We start from the raw sequence: 24,485 nt of genomic DNA on the forward strand, positions 1-24,485 counted from the left end.
ATAGAACGCGACAGACTGCAAGCGCCATCTGAATCTGATATTGAAATACACACATTCTTAAGGACACAGTTATTTAGAAGATAATTTCGTCTATCTTGGAACTAGCGTAAACACCCCCAACACTGTCAGCCTATAAATCCAACGCAGAGTAACTTTTGCCAACAGGTGCTACTTCGGACTGAGTAGGCAATTGAAAAGCAAAGTCCTCTCTCGACAAACAAAAACCAAACTCAATAAGTCGCTCATAATTCCCATACTGCTATATGGTGCAGAGGCTTGGACGATGACAACAACCGATGAGTCGACGTTGCGAGTTTTCGAGAGAAAAGTTCTGCGAAAGATTTATGGTCCTTTGCGCGTTGGCCACGGCGAATATCGCATTCGATGGAACGATGAGCTGTACGAGATATACGACGACATTGACATAGTTCAGCGAATTAAGAGACAGCGGCTACGCTGGCTAGGTCATGTTGTCCGGATGGATGAAAACACTCCAGCTCTGAAAGTATTCGACGCAGTACCCGCCGCGGGAAGCAGAGGAAGAGGAAGACCTCCACTCCGGTGGAAGGACCAAGTGGAGAAGGACCTGGCCTCGCTTGGAATATCCAATTGGCGCCACGTAGCGAAGAGAAGAAACGATTGGCGCGCTGTTGTTGACTCGGCTATAATCGCGTAAGCGGTGCCTACGCCAGTAAAGAAGAAAGAAGATATGTGCATACATGTATATATTGCACACACACATTCATATATATACATATAGATAGAGAAAAAGAAGTTTTACTTCAGTCGTGCGGTCATAAGCACACTCTCTTTTTTCAATAAAAAATTTTTCTCCAATTTGTTGTAGTATTTATTTTGTTTGTATTATATCTATTGTATTTATTTCATAAATTTGTTGCAAAGAAAGCCGGCTCGCCGCCGCCTCGCCGCTGGTTCTGTTAGTGCTTTACGCCGCCGCCGAAGCGAAAGCACTCGACGTAAACCTCTAGTACAGTATTTATCATCCCTCCATAAAAAAATTTTTAAAATAGCTTATAGCCTACCTTTAGCTTTGCTAAATAATTAGGCATGAAAATCTGTAACATAATTGTGTATGCAAATTAGTTTTGGGTGAGAATTGTGCTTGCACTAGGTACGTTTAAGGGGAGTCGATTTGACGCAATGGGCTAAAAGGTTGGTTAATGGTTTGAGTTTTTGTTATAATACTTAAAATGTAGTATTTAGCTTTTATTTTAGCGGATTGCATACTTTTAGGCGGGCTCTAACTAAATGTTCGCCCCCCTGCACATTTGTTCACAATTGAAAAAATTTACGGTACGCTTTTGTGAATAAGCTTTAAGGCTTTGAATGTGTCATTGTGTTGCCATATTAGTTAATTGATTAATTAAGACGGTCTACTCTGATGTGGGTTAACGTACTTTGTAAGAAAAAGAGCTCATTAATTGAATAAAACCACCTATGCGATGGTAGAGAGTCTTCTTTATAGACTTGTCTAGGTCCAGAACTAATTTAAGTTTTTATTATTAAAAAAAAAAACACCCAACAGTTATAAATGTGGTAGTTTCAGATTGTTGGGAGGATTAAAATTATTTGTATGGACACGTCACAATCTTTTGAGACCCCACATTATCAGCTGGTACTTTTTATACTCTTGTAACCAGTTACTACATAGTATTATAGTTTTGCTCACCTAACGGTTGTACGTATCACCTAAAACTAAGCGAGATAGATGGGTTATATATATGTATATAAGCGATCTGGACGAAGAGAAAAGTTGAATTTCGGTTGACTGTCGGTTTGTCTGTCCGAGCACAAATCGCCACTAACCGAAAATACATAAAGTTCCATAACTAAGCGCTCAATCAAGATATGAAGCTGTAAGCACAAGGAATGGCAGTAGCTAAGGGCACCTGTGGGCACAACCTTTTTGAAAAAGTGGGCGTGGCCCCGCCGTCTAATAATGTACATAGCTCTTAAACCACTTAAGCTGCAACAACCAAATTTGCTGAATATAAATCTTATAAGAACTTCTATCGACCAAAAGTGAATGAAATCGGCGGATAATCCCGCTCATTTCTACTAAAAGCACGATAAATTAATAACTAAATACGCCAGAGATCACCAGGATGGTATGAGAAAGCTTTATGGAAGCCGGTTTGAAAATTAGACGATGAGTGTGGCACTGCCAACATTTTGTTGTAGTCCCATATCTCGGGAACCGACTAACTGATTTCGACAAATATAGTACCATTGTAAAAATTTACGTTGCGCTTTTGTAAATAAGCTTTAAGACTTTGAATGTGTCATTGTGTTGCCATATTAATTAATTCGCATCTTCGACCACCTGACATTTCATCGATTGGAGGAGAAGCTATTGCGTTTTAAGTGTCAGTATGTTTGTGTTATCGGTGCGAAAATGTGCTTCAAACAAAGAACACACATTAAATATTGTTTTAAAATTGGTAAAACTTTTACCGAAACGTTTCAATTGATGAAACTAGTTTATGACGATGATTGCCTATCCCGTAGCAGAGTGCACGAGTGGTTTCAACGTTTTCAAATTGGTCGTGAGGACATAAATGACGATCAAAATGCGGGCCAGTCAAAATCTGTGATCACCGGAAATTCCTTCGAAGCTGTGCGTGAAATCATCATTGAAATTCATGGAAATGGAATTGAACATCTTTAAAATATCGATTTATCACATTTTGACCGAACATTTGGGTTTACGAAAAGTGTGTGCACACTTTGTTCCATAGATTGACCAAAAATTGCTCAGAAACCATTTCATCGATTGACGCTTGTGACCGATTATTTGACAAAAAAATCACATTTTACCCATTACCTCTCCCCGTATTCACCTGATATGGCACTGTACGACTTCTTCCTTTTCGGAAAAATGCATTTGCCCATGAAAGGAAAGTGTTATGCAGACGTAGATGCCATTCAAAAGGCTTGCACCGGCATACTGGCGGCCATACTGGCCAACGAGCTAAAACACTCATTCGACATGCTTTTGGACCGTGCAAAAAGCTGTATTGAAGCAGGCGACTATTTTGAATAAAATAATTTGATTTTGCCGAAAAAAAACATTTGTTCTGTTGTTTTTAAGTCCGGTTTACTTTGGAACGCACCTTGTATATCTACATATTAAGCGCTAAACCAGAAATTTTTTGGGAAAACTTGTACACTTTTTCCACAATTTCATTGATTTTTTCATTAGAATAAAGTGCCCTCGCTCTCGCAGCTACTGTGTTATATATCGGCAAATATGATAACTCATGTGTTTTATATTGTGTTATACCCTTGCATGAAAATGATAAGAACTGCGCATTTGAAAATTCTGCATTTTACTCTCGCAAACGTGTTATAGTATATAAAAAAAAGAAATTTATTAATTGGGAATAGCTTTAAAGTCAACCAGATTGTTCAAAAATTTTACGCAATCTCTTTTTACTAGACCCTAAAAAAAACTTTACACATTAAAAAAAAATAACGGTAAAAATTACTTTGTAGAGTTACAGTTCGTCTCATTTTGTCATTGCACCAAACGGACAACTATCGACTGTTACCATAATTGTGTTCATGTTTTTATTCCACTTTTTATTTGCTATGTCAAGTCATTAAAATTTATTAGATGTCTTGATTACAAATTAATTTATTTACCATATACAATACATATTTAAATTAAAAATTATAATTCCTAAAATTCTTGTTTATCATTTTTTATCTGACATAAAAGTGAGGCAAAATTAATCAACTTTTACAACGCTATAAATCTTGCGAATAAAAAAAAAACACGCCATAAAACCTATCGTTCCAGTAAGTAAGAAGAAAAGGAACACCATAATACAAGTATAACCAAAGTACAAGAACATTGACGCACCATCTTTAATAGACAGTTTAGTTAAAAAGTAATGACAACAGTAAAAGAAAAGATAGGCGGCAGTAAATCCAGACGTTAAAAAAGATCGCCACCACCAGTGATAATCCTCTGCACAAAGATGAAAATAACATAGTAAAACTGTAGTTTCTGAACATGTTATAACCAATATTAGGAAAACAAGAAATAAGAAACCGAACATATAATACATTTGACTGGACCAAATTGAGCTAAGGATGAAAAATAACTGTATAAATATACATCCAAAGGGTAAAACTCCTCCCATGATAATTCCCGGAATTGGTTGTGTGTAAATCGATTGATCTGGAATCTGACGTGGAATCTGATTTGTTCGAACCGGATGCTCCAAAGCCTAAAAGAATAAAAAAATATTAACTTCAATTTAAATTTAAAAAGATTTTGTATTAGTTCAGTGTTATTAATTCCATATAAAAACTATTACGCTTTACAACACTGGGTATTGGACCTAGGTTTTTTGATACACACAGACTGAGCCAAAAAAAATTTAATTTTTCCGTTTTTCAAAGTTAGCTTCTAAAGAAATATATGTCTTCAAATTTTGAAATTGAGCTCATTAAAAATATCAATAATAACGAGGTTAGTTAAAAAAATAATAGTAACTAAATAGCAAATTTTTCAAAATAAAGCCCGTATTTTTTGATATTTATATAAAAATTTTGTAGTGTAACGGATTTCTTTATAAATCGCCTAGCTTATTAATACCTCTTAAGGGGTTAGGGGTTTCAAAAAACTATTTTTTTTTTGGCATTTTCGTTAAGTGTAATATCTTAAAAATATTATCTAAAAATTTCTCGTTGATCCGAAAATTAGTTTTTGAGTTATTCGACAAAAAAGAGAGCTCGGGCACTTCAAAACGCTATTGTGAAACTTTAAACGCATTTTTCTCAAAACTATGTTTTGACAACTGTAACTCAAAAACCGCTCACCAACTGACTACCCTTAAGTTTGATCATTGGATTGTGAAATACTATATATTTATCTTTATTTCTTTTTCCAACATTTTAACACTTTATTACCTATTATCCGAGCTTAGAACATCTATTTATATCCCAATTACTCTTTACACGTCAACACCAAAACTGTGACCACTGAATATTCGCCCTTATTTAATAGATCATTAACAAAACTTTCGTCACTCGAACATTCTGCTATCTACGAATTTTGCTGTCTGGTTAATTGCAGTTTATTGTCCTTTCGATTTGTAACGGAAAATTCGCATCAAGAATTTCGTGTGAAATGTTCGAATTTCGATATGCTGTCAAATATGGTTTTGTTTTCATTTAGAGGCATTGAATCGTAAACTTTTAATTATTTTTTGTTTTATTAATATATTTTATATATACTTTTTGATTAAAATTGAATGGCCTCATATTGGGTAGAAACTTGGAAATTGATAGTTACCTTTTTTCATTTTGAAATTGATTCCGATTGCCCTTGCTTTAGGAAGAATGAATTAATCATTCCAAATACATGCACTATATCCTTGTTTTCTTTTTTAAAACCATATTTGTCTTAACCAAAAACGTCAACTGTATTTAGTTATGTAATAGGATTTTTCGAATACGGGAGATTTTTTCCTCGGGAAGTTCACGAGAAGAAAACCACAAATTTGTAAATATTGCCATGGGGAATGACGAAAATCAATTTTTTTCGCTTAAAATTTATACGACCTCCTTAAAGTCAGTGATGTTTTTTTGTTTGTCATGGTTGTCATGTGAGGCCAGTTCATCAATGAGACTTTCGAAAAAATTTAAGGCGTCAAATCAAAATTTTGCATACACGTATTATCACTCCACGAAAATGGATCATTAGTATATCCTAAATTTCTTAGGTAATGCGTGCGACACCTATTTTTGTAATTTTCACTTCGCCAAAAATAAACAAAAAAATCTTCCATTCCAACCAATTGTTCTAAAAACTACTGTCAAGAGAATTTGACATATTGACAATTGATCAAGAAAAGAGATTTTTAGTTACGTCGAAGAATCCTGTTATAATTTTGATAAATTGACAATCTTGACAAATTATCAAGGTGTTGAATTTGTAAATTGCGCTGAAAAGTGGTGTAAGTTTGCTACAAAGTGTGTAACAGCAAGAAAGAAATGCCGCACACCTTTTTAAGTATATAAGTACGTACTATATACAGCGTAACAGAGGATTTAGCAATGTCCATTTATATATATGCGAACTAGTCCCTCAGTTTTCCGCTAATATCGGACTACTATATCATAAACAAATTCCTCGATCAAAATAAAGTTCTTTTTATTTTCAAAAATTTGAACATATTTTTCAAGTGAAACTACTTTTACTAGCTATTATCCAAACTCTTATCTTCACAAAATTTTATACATATTATCGTCAAATGAAAGGCTACTATCTCCAAACATATTGTTCCTAATGTACTATAGAATAGAACCACTCTAGACTGTAGCTGCCTTGAAAACTGTCATTCACAACTGAAAAGACATTTTTATTTGGCGTATCACAGTGGGCGATTGGGCCTCGTTAGCGGCATTTAATTAATAACTTCTAAACGAAAAAAGATATCTTCAGACGGTTTTTTTTTCACAGTTTAGAAAAAAGTCATAGAATTTTTTAAGAAAAAAAAAATTTTGTTTAAATTTATTTTTTTAATTTTTAAATTTGTTTTAAATTTTTTTTATTTTTTTTTAATTTCAAAATTTTTTTTTACCTTCAATAAACAAATTTTATAAATAGAAATTATCTTCGGAATCTTCGGAATCAGAATCAGGCATACATATCTAGATGCTTCATTAAAGCAAGCTCTTTACATCATCGTCCATAATAATATTTTTTGCAGTCGAAATTGAAGACCCATTTGACAATGAAGATATCAAGGGGTCAGACGAAACTAATAAAGCATTTATGACATCTTTATGCCGATTCTTTCTCGCAAAGCAATCTAATGGGTCGACAATATCGGGTAGAAGAAGACCGATTGTTTTTTCCATAAAACTGTCGATCCTTTCTGCACTATCAATGGTACCATACAAATTGAAAATAAATATTGATCTATCATCTCTCCATCGAAGTCATTAAATATTTGCCTGTAAGTAGAATGGCCGCTGTTGCCATCACAACCCCAATTGTAGGTAGCAGTTAATTGGGAGTTATTGCTATTTTCAATATGGTTTTGAAAACTTTCTGGGTGTGCTTCAATAATCCTAGCAATCGTATGGTCTACTAAGCTTTGTAATGGTACTTCAGCGAAATGATCAGTGACCGTGATGACACTAGGATAGCATTTTTTTTCGCACAACGCAGTTTGTCGTAGCATGGATATTTATCGGTGTTTTGCCCTTTAGCGGCTCTCTTTGACATATTCCATGTGTACTTGGTATGTCCAACATCTACAAATAGCGCCAGTGCTTTTTCATCAGAAAGTTTTGCCGGTAGACGCTGAGGGGTACTCATAGTTTTCAAAATCTTACCGCTAAACTCTTCGTCGGCGTTTAGCATTGACACCACCTGTGAAGTACGTTTTCCACCTTTATACAAGCTACAGCTTGCAGCTACCAACAATGCTTCTAATGGCACATCTTCAGTAAGGCCTGACAATTTCTTAACTTGCGTTTTTTTGCAACACTCCGAAATATCTTTTTGTGGACGTCCAATAATTTCGGAAGATGATCTTTCAATCCATACTAACGGCGTATCTAGCCATTCCTGGTTTTACAGTTTTTCCACTTTTCCACAAGCTTACTAGTAAAATTTCGCAGCTTTTTACCAATCTCGTACTGCTCCTCCCGAGTATATTTAAGGTTTTTGAGAACAGTACCAAATACAAAGTTTTCCATGGTGAGAAACTTCTTGGTTGGGATCGCTTCTTCATGCCATACTAAAAAAAGTACCCGTTTTGCTACCGACATTGTTCCTAAAAAGTGCCATGATTTAAAGGTTAGCAGGTAATAGCAGTTCATATTACACATTTTGGACGCACAATGACTCATACTTCCAGCTAAAAAAAGAGTTAGACCTAATCCGTGCGAATGTTGTAACTTCTACTCCACGAACGACAGGTGCACGCTAGTGCGGGCTAGTTGTTAATACACTTAATTACCACTACGTTTAATGAACAACACATTTACAGACAGATCACAAACACTGATTTTTTGTGTAATATATACCTTGAAGTTAATAAAAAGCCACACTTTTAATAAAACAAGTAAAAATTGTAAATTTCCAAGGAGCTCGAAATCAATGCGCACAACAAAGAAAAAATATTGTAAACCACTTGCTAAAACATATTTTGTGTTTGACAGCTCACAGCTGATGATCAGCTGATCGTAGAGCTTATAAAAAACCGCCAAAAATCTAATCAAAGCATCTGTTATCGATTTGTGAAAAAAATTAACGCTTTTTCAAATTTCAAAATTTGAATTAAATTCCGCTAGCGAGGCCCAATCGCCCACTGTGCGTATGCCCGAATCTAAAAATCTCTTGACAAAATTTTCAGATCGGAACACTATAGCAACTAGCTGCTATTGAAAAGATTGATCAAAATCAAGATTTTCGTAAATCATCTTTTTTCTTATTAAGGAGGGGTACGGTTTTCATGGTAAAAAAAATTACTCTTTCTGCGAATTTATTTCTTAAATATGGGTAAAGTAATTTTATTCGGACCTTTTAACAATATAGGGAATTTTTTTTTCGTCACATTTTTTTAAAAGTTCAAAGACCGTGTTCACAGTCCTTTCAAAACTACTTAACCGACTCATTTCAAACTTTATACACATTTTTGGCGTATAAAATACGTTCCTCCATAGTTTTTCAAATGTGTTTTTTACATTAACGGTGTTTTCCACCCACAAAATGGCGAATTTTTTAGTGTTAAAATGAAAAATATTATATATATCAGAGAACGAGGGGGAAGATTTGGTTATAATTTGAATAGTTCTTCTTGGTTTTCTATTTTCGAATAATTTTCAGCCTAGTTATGGTGAACACCGCAGTGTTTTTTTTTTTCAAGACGTTCCGGGAAAAGCTCTGTTACCGGCTTATGTTTCACTATTTCTGCATGAAAATATTACCCTAAATTGTCAAAAGTATGTCCTATAATGTAAAAAAAAAGTCCGAATAAAATTACTGAATTCATATTTAAGAAATAAAGTCGCAAACAAATTTCTTTTTTATCTTAAAAACCTTACACAGTCGAGCAATGAGCAAAGGAAATGGCAGTTGGGTAACCGAAAAAGACATTCCTAAAGCATCAGTGAAGCGGCAAGTTTCACTTAAAGGAGATGGTACATGGTTTGTCCGGAAAGTAATAGGACTGAGTCGATTTAAAAAAAAAAATTATTGAACTAATCGTTACAATTCTTTAAAAAATTTCAAAATAGGTTCCTTCTGCGTCGATGCAGAGTTGCCAGCGCGATTTCCAAGCAAGTTGGCATGCCGGCCTCGGTTAGGTAGCTGTTCACAAGAAAGGTGGTGTGAACCGAGGCGTTGTCGTGGCGCAATTTCCAATCGGCTGCGATGTCTTGTCGGACCCGATTGATCCTTTGTTTGAGTCTCTTGAGGACTTCCACGTAAATTTGGCGCTGACAGTTTGTTCAGGAGGAACAAATTCATGGTGGACGATGCCTTTGATGTCAAAAAAGACAATGAGCATCGTTTTCACTTTGTATTTGCTTATTTTTCCGGTCTTGATCAGCGACCTCTTCACGGCCCTCCAAAAAGGGCCTGATGTCACCGAAACACACTATTTCTTGCTAAAGCAACATCATTGATCATATCAAACGTGTCTGTTACAGATTTACCGAGTTTCACACAGAATTTTATCGCGTACCTCTGCTCTAATGAACGCTGCAATTTTCGGTTTGCATCACTTACAGAAATACGTCGGCCGAAAATGTTTGTCTTGACTGTCCAGGTGCTCGGAGATAACTGACCAGCCACTTGTTCCTTAGTTAGGAACGCTCTCTCTACCGAATTCAGTCGGTGCGAGCACGCTCCGAAGTACAGTCGTGGCGGAAGAAAATCAGTCCTATTACTTTCCGGACAAACCCTATACAAGGCCATGTAGGAAAAGCTAGTCAACGTTTAGCGAAATTGTCGAACGTGGTGTATGTGACCGCAGTAGGGGTGATGGTTCATCTCCCACGAATAGTGCAAAAAAGTAGCTGGGGCTGCGGAACGGCACGATAAGTAGCAGGGTGTTAAACTACCGCCTGGAGAATGAAGTTTCTTCGAACGGAATCGATGCCGTCTTGTTCTAAGAGAATCAAAGAGGTGAGTCGCTTTTCGAAGTCGTTATTGAATATATTGGAGGTCCTCGACCTCACCCTAGCTTCGAACGCGATGGGACCTCAGATCTTAGACTGGAGGGTTTTAGAGGACCACTAAATCACTGACCACAGGTACATTGCATTCAGTTTAGACGTAGCACGTCCGTATTGGACAACCTATAGGGACATCAGAAAAACGAACTCGAACTTATTCTACAGAAAGCTCCGACTGGCCTTTTCAGGCGCCGGGAAAGTAATCCTTGCTCTCTACCGACTCTGTGGATTAAAACGTCGAAGTCTTCAGCATAGCATGTAAAACTTCACTAGAGAGCTCTTGTTTAATTACATTACCAAGAGGCAGAGGGAAACGTTTCTGTTGGATACTGAAATTCTCTTGCAGACGTCTTTTCAACAAAGATCTCTAAAATGGGACAACTATTGAATGGGCTTTGTACAAGGCTGGCCTGGCAATCATAATAAGTCATAACACTATTAACTTGCTCCTAGACACTCGCTTTATGAGTAATCTTTCTACTAACTCTTGGAGTGCCTGAGACTGACTGCGCTTCCTGACTCGAAAGGATCATAAGTAACAAAGAGTTTGCAGTGGAAACCTTCCTCGATATCAAGGGGCACTCAACCACGTTTAGCCGGAAACTGTCATTGAAGCATTGAATAGTAAGTTTGGGGTTAAATCGACCCTTAAGCATCTCATCCTCAAACTTCTCCGCGATCGAACGATCGCAGCAGAGTTGGGAAAGTCGGCTGGCGTGTCTATGCAGACCATATAGCTCTTATGGTTTAGGGAAATTTTCTGAATATCTTGTACGAATTAACTTAGAAGTACCTTATTATCGTAACCGACCTGGCTGCTGAAAACGAGTTCTCCGAAAATCCTAACAAAACCGAACTGGTTTTATTTACTAGTCACAGACACAGTTAAGTCTCTATGATTCATCGAGGAATGGTCAAGGAAGACATCGTTTGACGGTACGGCTGCAGGGAAGACATTGACAAAGGGAGCGGACTCTCACCAAAACCATAGTTAAGCCTCTAATGTTCTACGGTATTTTTGCTTGCTGAAAAATTCTGGAACTACACTCGCGAAAAAATTGGCGAGTGTTCAACGGGCTGTTCTCATCAGTGCACCACGAACCACACTAACAATGACACTGAATAGCCTGTTGCTTCTATTACCAGTGGACATAACTACGACGTGTATAGCTGCGAAAATTGCCCTTAGACTCAGAGAGCCTGGGTAATTAGATGATTGTGAGCCTGGACTCCTTTAACACGTTGATTTCATTCCAAAAAACGTGGAATAAACAGGTCGCCGCGCCTAGCCCTGAACTATTGGGCTTTAAACCCAATCAGCAAGCGCTGGTAGGAGATGTAGCAGCTGTGCAGTCGCAAGGTTCTTTCGGCCCCAGGTAAATCGTAAGAGGTCTAGGGAACTCTTCGCTCCCAGCAAGGTTTATCCAGGTTTTCGTGACAAAAAAATTACTTTTTTGGCGAATTTATTTCTTAAATATGGATTGAGTAATTTTATTCGAACCTTTTGTACATTATTGAGCATACTTTTGACAATGTAGGGTAATTTTATTTTTCGTCACTTTTCTAGTTTATACATTTTATTCGCGTTTTTCTCAAAACTAGTTTTTCAAAGTCCGCCTCCACTGTCATTTCAGAAATGCTTGACCTATTCCTTTCAAACTTTGTATACATTTTTGACATATAAAATACCTCCCCCCGTTTAATAATTGTTTTTTTTTTTTGCATTAAAAGTGTGTTCCATCCACAAAATGGCGGAATTTTTCAAATGGCCGCCAAAAATTTTTGAATGAAAAAAAAATATATCAGAGAAGGATGAGGGGAAGATCTGATTATAATTTGACTATTTTTTCTTGGATTTTTATTTTCGGATAATTTCAAGCCGAGTTATGGTGATCACTGCAAAGTGTTTTTTGTCAAGATGTTCTGGGAGAAGCTCTGTTAACGACTTATGCTCCATATTTCTGCATGAAAAAATTACCCTACATGGTTAAAAGTATAGTAATTAATGTACATAAGGTCCGTAACTACTCAATCCATATTTAAGAAATAAATATTATACACTGTAACATGTATGTATGTGTGTGTACATTGAAACCAAAATTCAAATTATTACGGTCGCTACAGCATTTCTTATAGAAAAAGAACAGAGTGGGGGTTTTCAAAACGGTTTCCACCCTGAAAGGAAGAGTTTTGAAGATGTCGTGTTTCAATTTAGAGATAACATTTTTAACATCATTTCTATCGCGCTATGGAAGTTTCTTTTCTATTTGAAATTTTCCTAATTTTTTCTATGAAACACGGCCAAATTCGATACTTTATGTTTAAACCGCCGCCATTTTGTCAACTAAAAAAAATAATAAGCTTTTTGAAATATTTTTTTTAGGTCAAAATTGCGGCCACAATCGTGCACATCGTACAGGACCTTTTAGTGCCAATTTATATTTCATTACTTAAATTTCTTTCTTTTATTCATTCGTTTTCCATCTTTGTTCACAGCGTTTTGCGTGTTCTTATTTTTCGTGTATCACAGTGCATCTCAAACTGCTCGCTACATTGGTTGTGACCTCTGGTAGTCAGTTATTACGTTACTGCTTTTATTTCTTATAAATATGTTTATCAAAAATAAAAAATTTAAATAATAAAAATAAAGAGAATTATTATTTAAATGTTTTTATTTTTGTTTTGGTTTTGACCTATGTATTTGAAGCCTTTAGGCAGGAGCACAATAATTTCAAAGTAATAGGCCGTGAACTAGAAACCCTATCAAATATTTTGGCATTATGAAATATTGTTTCAATCATTTAAATACCTTAGTGACCAAGAAGATAACCTAAAACCTTCCTCCAAACGTAAACGTCCGTCTGATAAAAAGTCCACCGCATCTTCTTTTAAAAGAACGCCCCCTATAAGCATTGACCACATTAATCTTTCTTTCCGGGTCTATAAGGAGACAAGCTTTCGTCATCGCATGATAAGAATACAGATAAAGCTGTAACTGAAAATGTTAAATGAAAATCTTCTAAGGATACGCCTCTGAATAACCCTAAGTCTGTTACTAAAAATTTACTTGTAATACCACGAAAAAGTATAAGGAATTTTATATCGTCACAAAAACGAACAATACTAATATCCTAAAATTTAACTTCATATACGACAGGAATATAGCGTATTTTAAGATCGAAGTATTTATTATCAAAATGTTAGTGGTCGTAAAACAAAAAAAACTGAATAGTATTTAAATGGCATGAATTGTAATTTTAAAATCATCGCTCTCACAGAAAATTGGCTAAAGCTGCAGATTTTTGATAATGAGATATTTAATAGGGAATTTGAAATCTTTAGATATGACCGGCTGAGAAGAATTTCTATTCAGCAGTGCCCCGTTTGCTGTACATTCTTGAATTGCATCAGAAGAAGTCGATATTCATCATGCAGACTTCATTGAGCTTAAGTGCATTCGATTTTGCGTTAATAGTAGTTATATTTACTTAATATATCTTATTGTATATACCTCCTCAATGACTAGTTCCTTGATTGTTTTGGGAGATTTCAATTTACCGTGTGTATCAATGAAAACTATTGATGATAACATCATTCCTATTAGTACTCACTTATGTTTTAACGAGTTTTTAGATGGGTCTTAACCAAATTAATTTAATTTCAAACAAGTTCGGTAAGTTCTTAGCGCTATAATATTATCTGTTGTCCGATGTTATACTTTGGCTCTGCCAAGGGACTGTTATCATAATAAAGCTAATTTTAATAAGATTAATTGCGAACTTTCTACAGTAACTTAGCCAGATTACAGTGGCAATATTGAATTTTCTGTCTTACATTTCAATGAAACTATTTCAAATTTAGTTGAAAGGTATGTTCCGAAATGTGGTGTTACTCAAAGAATAAGTTCTAATTTGTGGTTTTGGTGAGGATTATGTAAATTAAAAAAAAAAAAACTTGTGCTTTTAAACTAAAATAAAAACTGGTATAGTTGTTGACTATTCAAAATATTCTAAACTGTGTCCCAATTAGCTGAACTTTACAAAATATGTTATATTAAAATTATATTATATTATTATTAAATAAACAAAGCATAAATAATATTATACGTAATCCAAAATTGTTCTATGATTTCGTCAACTCCAAACGCAAGATTTCTAATTTTTCGTCCGCAATAAAATATAAGACGACTATGACCAGAGAGAATCACACAATTTCTAATACAATATGTTTGCTGAATTCTTTAACTCTAATTACTCTTTAAACTCTCCTTGAAATGTTCGTATCAGCATTAGTTATGTCCAATTTCTGTAATTATTGCACCTACCATTTCCGAGACAGACGTCATATCAGTTAAATTTTTTAAAAGAAATAAGTTATTTGCGAATACTTCTGTTTCCCCTTCAGAAAGCTCTATACTGATATACTTATAAGAACCATTATAGTAGGTAATCATCAATATTTTTTCCTATTGCTTTGAAATAAAATAGCATGATATGGAACGAGCCAAAACGTATAAATAGTATTGAAAAATGAAATTTCCTTTCGAGGTTTTCAGTGAGTTGCAGTTTTAATGCAATTTTTGCAATTGTTCAATCAGTCTTTAGTTCTATATTGTGTTTATTTAACCCTTTAAGAATGTCAACCCTCTGTTCCATCGTCGCTAAAACCACTGGAATGACGATGAATTAATTGAGATAAAATAATAAATATATTGTTGTGGACTTCATTAAGGGGGTATTCAACTCTAGAATTTTGAAAAATTATATTTTTTTCATATATTTAAAGTTTAGACCCTTAAGAACATATCCTCCAAAGGATTTTTAAAAATTAAAATTATTTTAAGAGCTACAGTTACTTTAGTGACGCAGTACCTAGCCCGGTAGGTAAGTAGACTCACTTTTTTAAACGCGTTTTTCTCGAAACTACTTTTTTCCACACGGTACCGGCATTATCTCAAGTTCTGTACAACCGATTTAGTAGAAATTTTGTGTGAACCTTCTTTATATAATCCTTTATCTTTATATAATCCTTAATCCTTTGTTTTTAATACTTAAAAAATTCAGGAATTTCAAAAAAAAAGCGTAAAAAATGATTTTTATTTTCAGGCAGTCACCATTTTTCAAAAAAAAAAATTTCGTGTTCCCTGAGGTAGGGACTATAACAGCATCCTTGCTGATTAAGAATTTCTTTTGATTTTTTTTCAGACCACCAGGAGAGTCAGGATCAATGTCACCAGGATGCGCCATTTTTTTTTACACCTGTCTCTCCACCCCCTCTAATTATTTAAATTTTTAATATTTTTTTGTAAAATTGTTTTTCTGTATTCTTAAGATATCAATAAAAAGACCATAAAAAAATGGATACTAAAAATATTTTTGGTTTTTTTTTAATCAAATTCAAAAAACCGCCCAAAATTTGATTTCTAGAGTAGAATACCCCCTTAACAAACTCTTACGGCTTTGCGATTTGAAAGTAATAACATGAGAGTATTGCTTGTCAAGCCAAATTAAAAAGCTTATATTTTCGGTTAATGGCGATTTGTGGGCGTGGCAGTGGTCCGATTACGCCTTTTTACGAACTCGTAATGTTTTTGAAGTAAGAAGCCTGATTACCAAGTTTCATCAAGATATCAAAATTGTGCGGACGGACAGTCAACCGGATTTCAACTTTTCTCGTCATCCTGATCATTTTTATATACATAAACCTAGATCTATCTAAACTATAATACTCTGTAGCAACAGGTTGCAAGAGTACAAAAATCACATTTGTTAAAGTACCTTTCAGTTTCTTTTTTTACAAAACGTCTGCCACAGTGTAAGAACTAACAAAACTGTCCGCTATTAATTTCGGACGTTGCATTCATTCTACTCTTTAATATGTCCAAGCTGTTTTGTTTACTTTCGAAACTCTTCTAATTTACGTACCTGTATTGCCTTAGTGACGTCATGGCTTCCTTTTCTGGGCTGTCAATCTGCTGCCCTTTGAGTCTTATACTATTACTATCAGTTTATATTAACAATTATTTTTCAGTGTATGGTTCGAAAAGCGTTTTCAACTATATTTATACTTTCCTTTGCAGTTTAATATGCTTTAGAATAATGATTTTTAGTTTTTTAAACCATATTTATTAAATAAACATACGTGATGCCACTGAAAAAAGTTAAAACATACATGTGAATTTTCAGGTAGTTTAGTTACTCCCTGTTAACATAGCTAACTTCCTAGTTAATTATTAAAAACTAAATTGATAATTTTATACTCCAAAATCAAAACACTTGAAATTTCGGAATTAACACTTAATTGTGTAGGACTAATGGATAATAGTTGAAGGTAAACTTGTGCGGGATACTATAACTGGATTTTGCTTTCGGGATGACTACGATTTAAAGTATTTGAAACTGTTGCTTAAATTTGTGACAAGAGATTAGAAGTGAAGCAAAATGAAATGGGAAGTTCATTGAAATCTGTAATCGTTGTATATAACAATTGGTACGTTCGTTATGAAATTATCACTTTTTAAATTGGTTAGTACTTCTCCAACCTGCTGAATGCCACCGGGGCCGATGGATTTCCGGCCGAAGTATTCAAATATGGCGGCGAAAAACTGATAAGAATCAGCTTCTCTGTAGAATATGGTGGCTGACGATTGGAATATACATAAGTATGCTCAGCCCAATCCACAAAAAGGGAGAACAAATAATCTGCTCCAACTACCATACATGACATATAAGGTTGTATCGAGAGTACTGTGTGAAAGATTAAAGCCCACCGTCAACAAACTGACCAGATATTCACCATGTGAGAGCAAGAAATATCTCCGGTCGTTAAAGAAATAGTCATCGTGGCTCCCACGTCACTGTTGACTGTCATAACTTCGAAGTCGTAGATGATTTCTTCTAATAACACTTGTCAACAGGTGCTACTTTGGACTGAGTAGGCAATTGAGAAGTAAAGTTAGAACAAAGACCAAAGTCTACAAGTCACTCATCATCCCCGTCCTCCTTTATGGTACAGGAACATGCACGTTGACAACATCTGATGAGTCGGGACCACAAGCTTTTGAGAGAAATGTTCTGCGAAGGATTTATGGTCCTTTGCCCATTCCCAAGGGCGATTACCGCAGTCAATGGAAAAATTAGCTGTACGAGATATATGACTACATGGACATAGTTCGGCGAATTAAGAGAAAAGAAAGAACGACCTGCACGCTGTTGTAAACTTAGCTATAACCGTGTAAGCGGTGTCTAAGCCAATAAAGTAGAATAGTAAAAAAGAAGAAAAATTTCGGTTTCAACGAAGCTAAAACACCCTTCACAAATACAAAATATTCCTTACAAGAACTTTGATCAATCAATTTGTTTGACAGCTATCTGCTATAGTGACTCGATAAAACGATTTTTCGTATAATTATCTTTTTAAATAAATACATTTCCTTACGAGTTCTGGGTTCTGATCGTTCAGTTTGCATGACTAGTTACATACTATAGTGATCTAGTCTGAACAATTTCTTCACAGCTCAGTTTTCAGAGCACGCATTGGTTCCGATCGTTCAGTTCGTGTGGTACCTGCATACTTTATTGGTCCGATATCGGCGGTTCCGAGAAAGGTTTCCTGAGAAGAAAAGGACGTGTGCATAAACTCTGATTGATATCTCCATACTTTGGGACAAGAGAGACGGACATGGCTAAATCGACTAAGTTCATCATACTGATGATTTATTTATAAATTTTTAGGGCCTTAGACGTTTCTGTTGATTATTGATTTTTAAAAGTATTTTAAGTATCAGTACATAATCGTAATCATTATTGATTGATAAGCATGTTACAGTTATTGTTGTGATAATCAATAATTAAACTATTAAAAAAACAATAACATAATTGTAAAAAAAATATTAACAATTTACCAAGAGAAAATATTTAAACTTTACCCTTTTACGAAATCCCATGTAAGCTCCGACAAAAGTCAAGGGCACTGATACTCCGAACCAGAGGCCGAGCAAAGCAACAAGTGTACTGAATGGAACTGCGCCTGAACTACCTTCGTGCCAAAGGACTAAATTCATTACGAAAAAAAGCCCAAATACAATCCTAATAAATACATAATATTAAACAATGATTAAGTTTAAAACAATCGACTTACCCAGGACATACAACAGAAGTAAGAATTACATTGCTTTTCCATTTAACTCCTCCAAAACTTTTGTAAATTCGCGATGATACATATCCTGCCGGCGTGCCAAGGGAAACAAATAAAACCATCGAGCAAGTCATTAATGCTCCCCGATTTGCTGGAGAAAGAAATCCTAAGCAAGCAAATGCCAACGTAATTAAAGTCATGCAAGTTACTTGCACACCGGATCCGAGAAAAATTGACAAAAGCATGCCCTTCCTTGGTGGCCTAAATACATCACCATGTACTAATTTCCAACCAAATTCTTCTTGGGCATCTTCTCCACTATCCATTTGATTATAGCGTGCAATATCTTTATGTAATGTTCGTAGCATAATCATTGCCACCATTCCTGACAAAAATAGTACTATAATAAGAGAGTTGAGGATTGAGAACCATTGAATATTTGTGTGAGGCATTGATTCTAAAATGTAATCCCAGCGTGATGACCATTTAACTGAATTATCCATATTAAATTGGACGCTATATGTATAAGAAATTAACAGGTGCTCTCCTCGGATTGGCGAATTGCTTTTTAAAGCAAGTGGATCAGTATTATCACAGTCTATTTTTGAAGAGCTTATGTGATTAATCGAACGAGGTATAACTTTAACAGAAATAATACGGCCCCCATTTCCATGAAATCCAACGCCTTCTTCAGGTTGTCCGCTGTGGTACGTAATTCGCAAATCTACATGATTAAAAATATAATAAAATCCTCGCCTATTATAATTTGGATTAACAAGACAGGCTTCATCGCTATCTGGCCGGACAAAACAACCCATTGGGAATCCTGTACTACAGTATTGTTTGTCGTTATCTAACGGATAACACCAAGTCACTGGCATATTATCAACAATCCAATGATGTTGATAATTTAGACTTATCCCTTTTTTAAGCAGCATGATGCGATGATCACTTTCTGGATTGTCACCAGTATAGTTTTTAGTACACACCTGAAAAAAATATATTAGATAATGAGATTATTTATACATACCTTTTTAAGAAATATAGCACATTATTAGTTATTGGTGCGCTTAAATGATACTATACTTAAAATGTAAGAACAGGGTAGGTTCGGGTGCAGCTACATAAATTTAGTCCAGCTGTTTTTAAGAATCCAAGGTGGAGAAATAATTTCAGATGCTGATAGAACTTAATATCTTTTTATATCAAAATATCAATTCAGGAACATGAATTTTGATACTCTCAAAAAAGCTTAATATTTCGAAAATGTTTGTTTACGCGCTCCTGATCGTTTTTCTTCAAGTGCCCGCGTGGTTCGGAACAATATACCTATAAAAACTATTCAAAAATGCATTTGTAAAAATGCCCTTAGAAAACAGAAATGGATACATCGACCAGACCAATGTCAGGATATTTTCGTGATGATTTCCACATCAAAGTCTAACCTCGGTAAATTTGCCACCTTTGGATAACGTGCTTGAAGCTGCTGTAATGGTTTGGTGAAAAGACTTCCGTAAAAGCGAATATCTCTGATATTTAAAAAAATGTATTTTGCTTAGTTTGTAGGACTGTCCTAAATTACTACATCAAATATTAGTGCGGACTATCAACCAGTTTGTTTATAGCACCTGCTTAAGTCGGTACACCTCAATAGTGCGTTGATATTTATACTTCTTCTTCTTCTTTACTGGCGTTATAGCCGCGTTAACAACAACGCGACATTCGTTTCACCTCTTCGCAAGTTGGCGTTAGGTTTCAGGTCCTACTCTACCTGGCCCTTCCAACGGAGTGGAGCTCTTCCTCTGCTTCCCCCGGCGTGTACTGCGTCTAATACTTTCAGAGCTGGAGTGTTTTCGTCCATTCGGTCGACATGACCTAGCCAGCATAGCCGGCGTCTTTTAATTCGCTGAACTATGTCAATGTCGTCCTATATTTCATACATCTTATCGTTCCATCGAATACGATATTCGCCGTGGCCAACGCGCAAAGGCCCATAAATCTTTCGCAAAACTTTTCTCTTGAAAAGTAGCAACGTCGACTAATCAGATGATGTCATTGTCGAGAAAGGACTTTACTTTTACTTAGTCCGAAGCAGCACCTGTTGTAAAGAGATATTATGCGTTCACCACCAGACCCATTTGCTTCGCGGGGCGACATCGCAGCATAAAGGCAGCTTTGAAATCGACGAAGAGGTGGTGAGTGTCGATTCTCTTTTCGAGGGGCTTGTCCAAGAATTGGCGCATGTTGAATATTTGGTCAGTTGTTGATTTGCCAGGTCTAAAGCCACACTGATAAGGTTTAATCAGTTTGTTGACGGTGGGATTTAATCTTTCACACAATACGCTCGATAGAACCTTATACGCGATGGCGCAGATTGTGCGGTCTCCCTTTTTGTGGATTGGGCAGAGTACACTTCAATTCCAATCGTTGGCCATGCTTTCGTCCGACCATATTCTACATCAGTCACTAGATCATTTTGGGAGTATGCTCCGGTCTTGAAACCTGCTGTCAGTCGCCGCATCTTTTCGTAGAATTTTCGAGCATTACCACTGTCGGCTAATTTGTCAACCTCTTCATACTCACGGTCTCTCTTTTTTTCTGTCTGCAAAAGCATCTCGTTTCCCGATTCAACTCTCGGTATCTATCTCATCCCGCATGTGTTGAGGTCGATTGTAACGTTGCGAGGTAGGAACAGTCTGTTTTCTTTCCATTGCGACACAGCAGTCCTCATCGTACCAGCTGTTCTTTTGCATTTTCCGAAAACCAATGGTTTCGGTTGCAGCTGTACGTAAGGAGCTTGACTGTTGGTAATTTTTCATTGGGGGCCGTTCCCTGTGGAGGGGATATTTCGCTCTCTCTCGAGAGTCCGTTTGAATGATTTTTGTGGATATTTTGGGTATGAAACGCGCTTTTGCTCGACTCGTCCCGATAAATATGTTTATTTTTTAAAAAGAGCACCGTAAATAGGTATGTACATTCATGAATAGCATTATAACTGCCGATGAGACATCGGTTTATGAGTTTGACAAGCAAACAAGCAAATTACCGGAATGGAACCCGTTTTCAGTTGAACGAAGAGATAAAACAAAATTCGCTGAAAAGATGAATGTCAACCCAAAAAGTTCTTATGAAAAGTGTTTCGAAGACTGGAAAAATCGTTTGCATAAGTGTATCACATCTGGTTGAGATTATTTTGAAAGCGACAAGAAAAATATTGACGAATAATTAAATGTTTTTCGTTTTACCCGTTTAAGTTAACGGGTACTTCTTTGTCACAATGTATAGCTGCAAATGCGTGGCCGTCTTTAACTCCGGATTCCAATTCATTAGAAAAATATGGAGCCTCAAAAGATGTTTTATTCGATCAGCGTCGTCAATACCAATAGAAATACATACCGACCGATATATTAGGCAACAAGTCTGCTAGAAAAAAGGAAATCATTATATGAAATATATGGAAGCTGAGGAAATTCATGTACCGATTTCACAGATATTCGAAAACGCACCATCACTTTTGTATACTGATCAATTAAGGAGTCAGTAGGTAATCTTTTTCACATTTTTTTTTGCATTTTCTGTTCCCTTATACCCTTAGAATTAATGTAGAAACACACTTTACCATTGGAAGGTTTCGAAAAAGGCCAAATAATAATACTGCCGCTCGACGTTCGAAGCGCTCGGAGTGCACACCTCAAACTTTACACACACCTCAAACACACACTTTTTTAAACTGGCGGATTTTGTGATCTCATGAGCATCAATCTATGGATTTATTGAGAGAATAGTTCGGTGAACAGATAATTTCACGTTTTGGGCCGGTTGATTGACCACCAAGACTTTTTCCTGTGGGGATATATAAAGTCTAAAGTCGTTATGAGAAGAGCATATTGCGATGTCTATATTTCTACCGTTCGCGTTGAAAATGATTTATTCGCTTTAAATTAACTTCACTATGTTTTTTTTTTTTCAATGAATCACGAATATCGTGACGATTTTCGAGAAAAACATACAGCCCCCATATTTGTAGATTATTGACATTGACAGCCCAAAGCAATGCTGGATGTGTTGAGTGGCAAAAAGGAGGTTTGCTGCGCGCACACATTCTTCCTTGGATGGTGTATGGTGGTTACACCAGATCAAATTGATGAAATCATTTCTGCGAAGATTCCTGATCCAGAATTATACGAAGTGGTGAAAACCAATATGGTTCATGGACCTTACGGACACCACAATTCCACTTCGGTGTCTGACAATAAATGTACAAAAAACAATCCACGTGCTTTTCTTTCGGAAACGCGAACTGGAAATAATGGATATCCATTGCATCAACGTCGCTTAACAGACGACAATGGCAGTACATTTAGCATTCAATTTAGAGGAGTAAATATTAAAGTTGACAATAAATGGATCGTACCATATTCGCCTTCATTGTTTAATTTACATTCAAAACTCATATCAATGGTAAGTATTGCAGTTTGGTGAAATTGATCAAACACGTTTGCAAGCACGTCACCAAAGAAAGCAACATGGCGGTTATTGGCCTTGAACGAGATGCTCTCAACTAATGCAATAAGAATCAAGTTCGCACACTTTTCGCGAAGATCACTTCGACATATCAGTTAATTATAAACATAAACAAATTGTGCACGAAACCAAAAGTAAAAAAACAAAAAAATACAACAAACAAACAATAATAAGTGCTGTGCAGCGTCACCGGCAAAGCCATAGACATTCCCTAAATGCCTACTTCAGCTTTGTCGAGCCAACAATAAAAACTCCTGGTAATAAAAAATGTAACGGCGATGATGAGTCATTGCGGCGATAAGCTGAAAAGAAAACGAAGCAAAGGACGCAGTCAGGCGAAAACCGCAATCAGGCAACAACAGGTGGGCTGACAGCAACAAGCCTGCAGGCACCAGCAAGCACCCGAACAGCGAAGGAAAGCAAACTGCAGTGTGAGAATGTACCAAACAAAAAAGAGCCACCTGTTCAGACTGGCATTGATCGCTATATAAACTTAAAGAGGAAATTAAGTCCAATTAAATCAGCGATCAATACCAAAAACATTCAACCAGGCAGACCAAATAGTAAAAAGCCAGAAATTTTAAATGCCAACAGATTTGCCTTACTGAGCAAAGAACCTAACGATGATACAAAGGGTACCCCCACAGTCTTGAATTCCAAACCCGCTCCAATCTATTTGCGTGAACTTTGCTCAAATGCACTTGTCTCCAAACTAATCAATTTAATAGGCACAAACAATTTGCGTATTGTGCCCATGAAAAAAGGCAACATAGATGAAACAAAAATTCAAACATACACTGAAAAAAGTTTCATGGATGTTGTAAAATACTTGTCTAATAATAACATGAATTACTACTCTTACCAACTGAAAACCTCAAAAGGCCTAGTTGTTGTCATAAAAGGTATAAAGTCTTCGGTAGACTCTAACGATGTTAAAGAAACACTGGAGGAAGGTGGTTTTAGTATTAAATCAGTTGTAAATATTTTTAAAAAGAACAAAGTCCCACAACCAATGTCCAGAATAGAAATGATGAGAAATTCTAACCAACTAAAGAAAAATTAAACACATCCTAAAATATCTGCTCCATCGCAGAATTATGGTTAGGTAAAACACAAAAGAAATGGTTCAGTACAATGCACAAACTGTCAAGAGTATGAACACATGAAAACATATTGCACCCTATGGAATGTCTGTGTGGTGATTTACATCCTACATCAAAATATACTCCTAATCAAAGACGATTTAAATAAAAAAGGTAGTATTTGTGGGGAAAATCAGACTACAAACTATAGAGGTTGTCCTGTATATAAAGATTTAAAAAAGAAATTGTCTCGAAATTCAAGCACGTCGCAATCAAAAGACTAATATGTCTCCCTACGAAAATATTGAAATCACAAAGCCAAGTGTTTGGCAAACTTTTTTAAGTAAAAAATGAGTGTATCAAACATTTGTATATGGAATGCTAAGGGTGTTGTGTTAACCAACATAAAGTGGATTTTAGTAGATTTCTTGATGAAAATAAAATAATGCTATTGTCAGAAACTCATCTTACGAATAAAAACAATTTATTTATACCGGAATTTCGACTATATGTTAC

The 24,485-nt window shown here is 35.8% G+C and overlaps 2 protein-coding genes across 2 annotated transcripts in view; both read right to left on the reverse strand.

Moving 5' to 3' along the window:
- Nucleotides 1–24,485, reverse strand: part of LOC125775363 (uncharacterized) — a 727,609-nt gene that overhangs the window by 80,716 nt on the left and 622,408 nt on the right. The window lies entirely within an intron of this gene.
- Nucleotides 3,641–24,485, reverse strand: part of LOC105226444 (transmembrane 9 superfamily member 2) — a 147,660-nt gene continuing 126,815 nt past the window's right edge. Inside the window, exons 3-5 of the mRNA XM_049462539.1 lie at nt 18,367–19,352; nt 18,155–18,314; nt 3,641–4,256 (exon numbers count right to left, since the gene is read on the reverse strand). Coding sequence (XP_049318496.1) covers nt 3,753–4,256; nt 18,155–18,314; nt 18,367–19,352 — 1,650 coding nt within the window. The 3' untranslated portion in view covers nt 3,641–3,752. The remainder of the gene's footprint in view (nt 4,257–18,154; nt 18,315–18,366; nt 19,353–24,485) is intronic.

The sequence above is a fragment of the Bactrocera dorsalis genome, chromosome 1 (genome assembly GCF_023373825.1).
Source record: "Bactrocera dorsalis isolate Fly_Bdor chromosome 1, ASM2337382v1, whole genome shotgun sequence".
Lineage (NCBI taxonomy): Eukaryota > Metazoa > Arthropoda > Insecta > Diptera > Tephritidae > Bactrocera > Bactrocera dorsalis.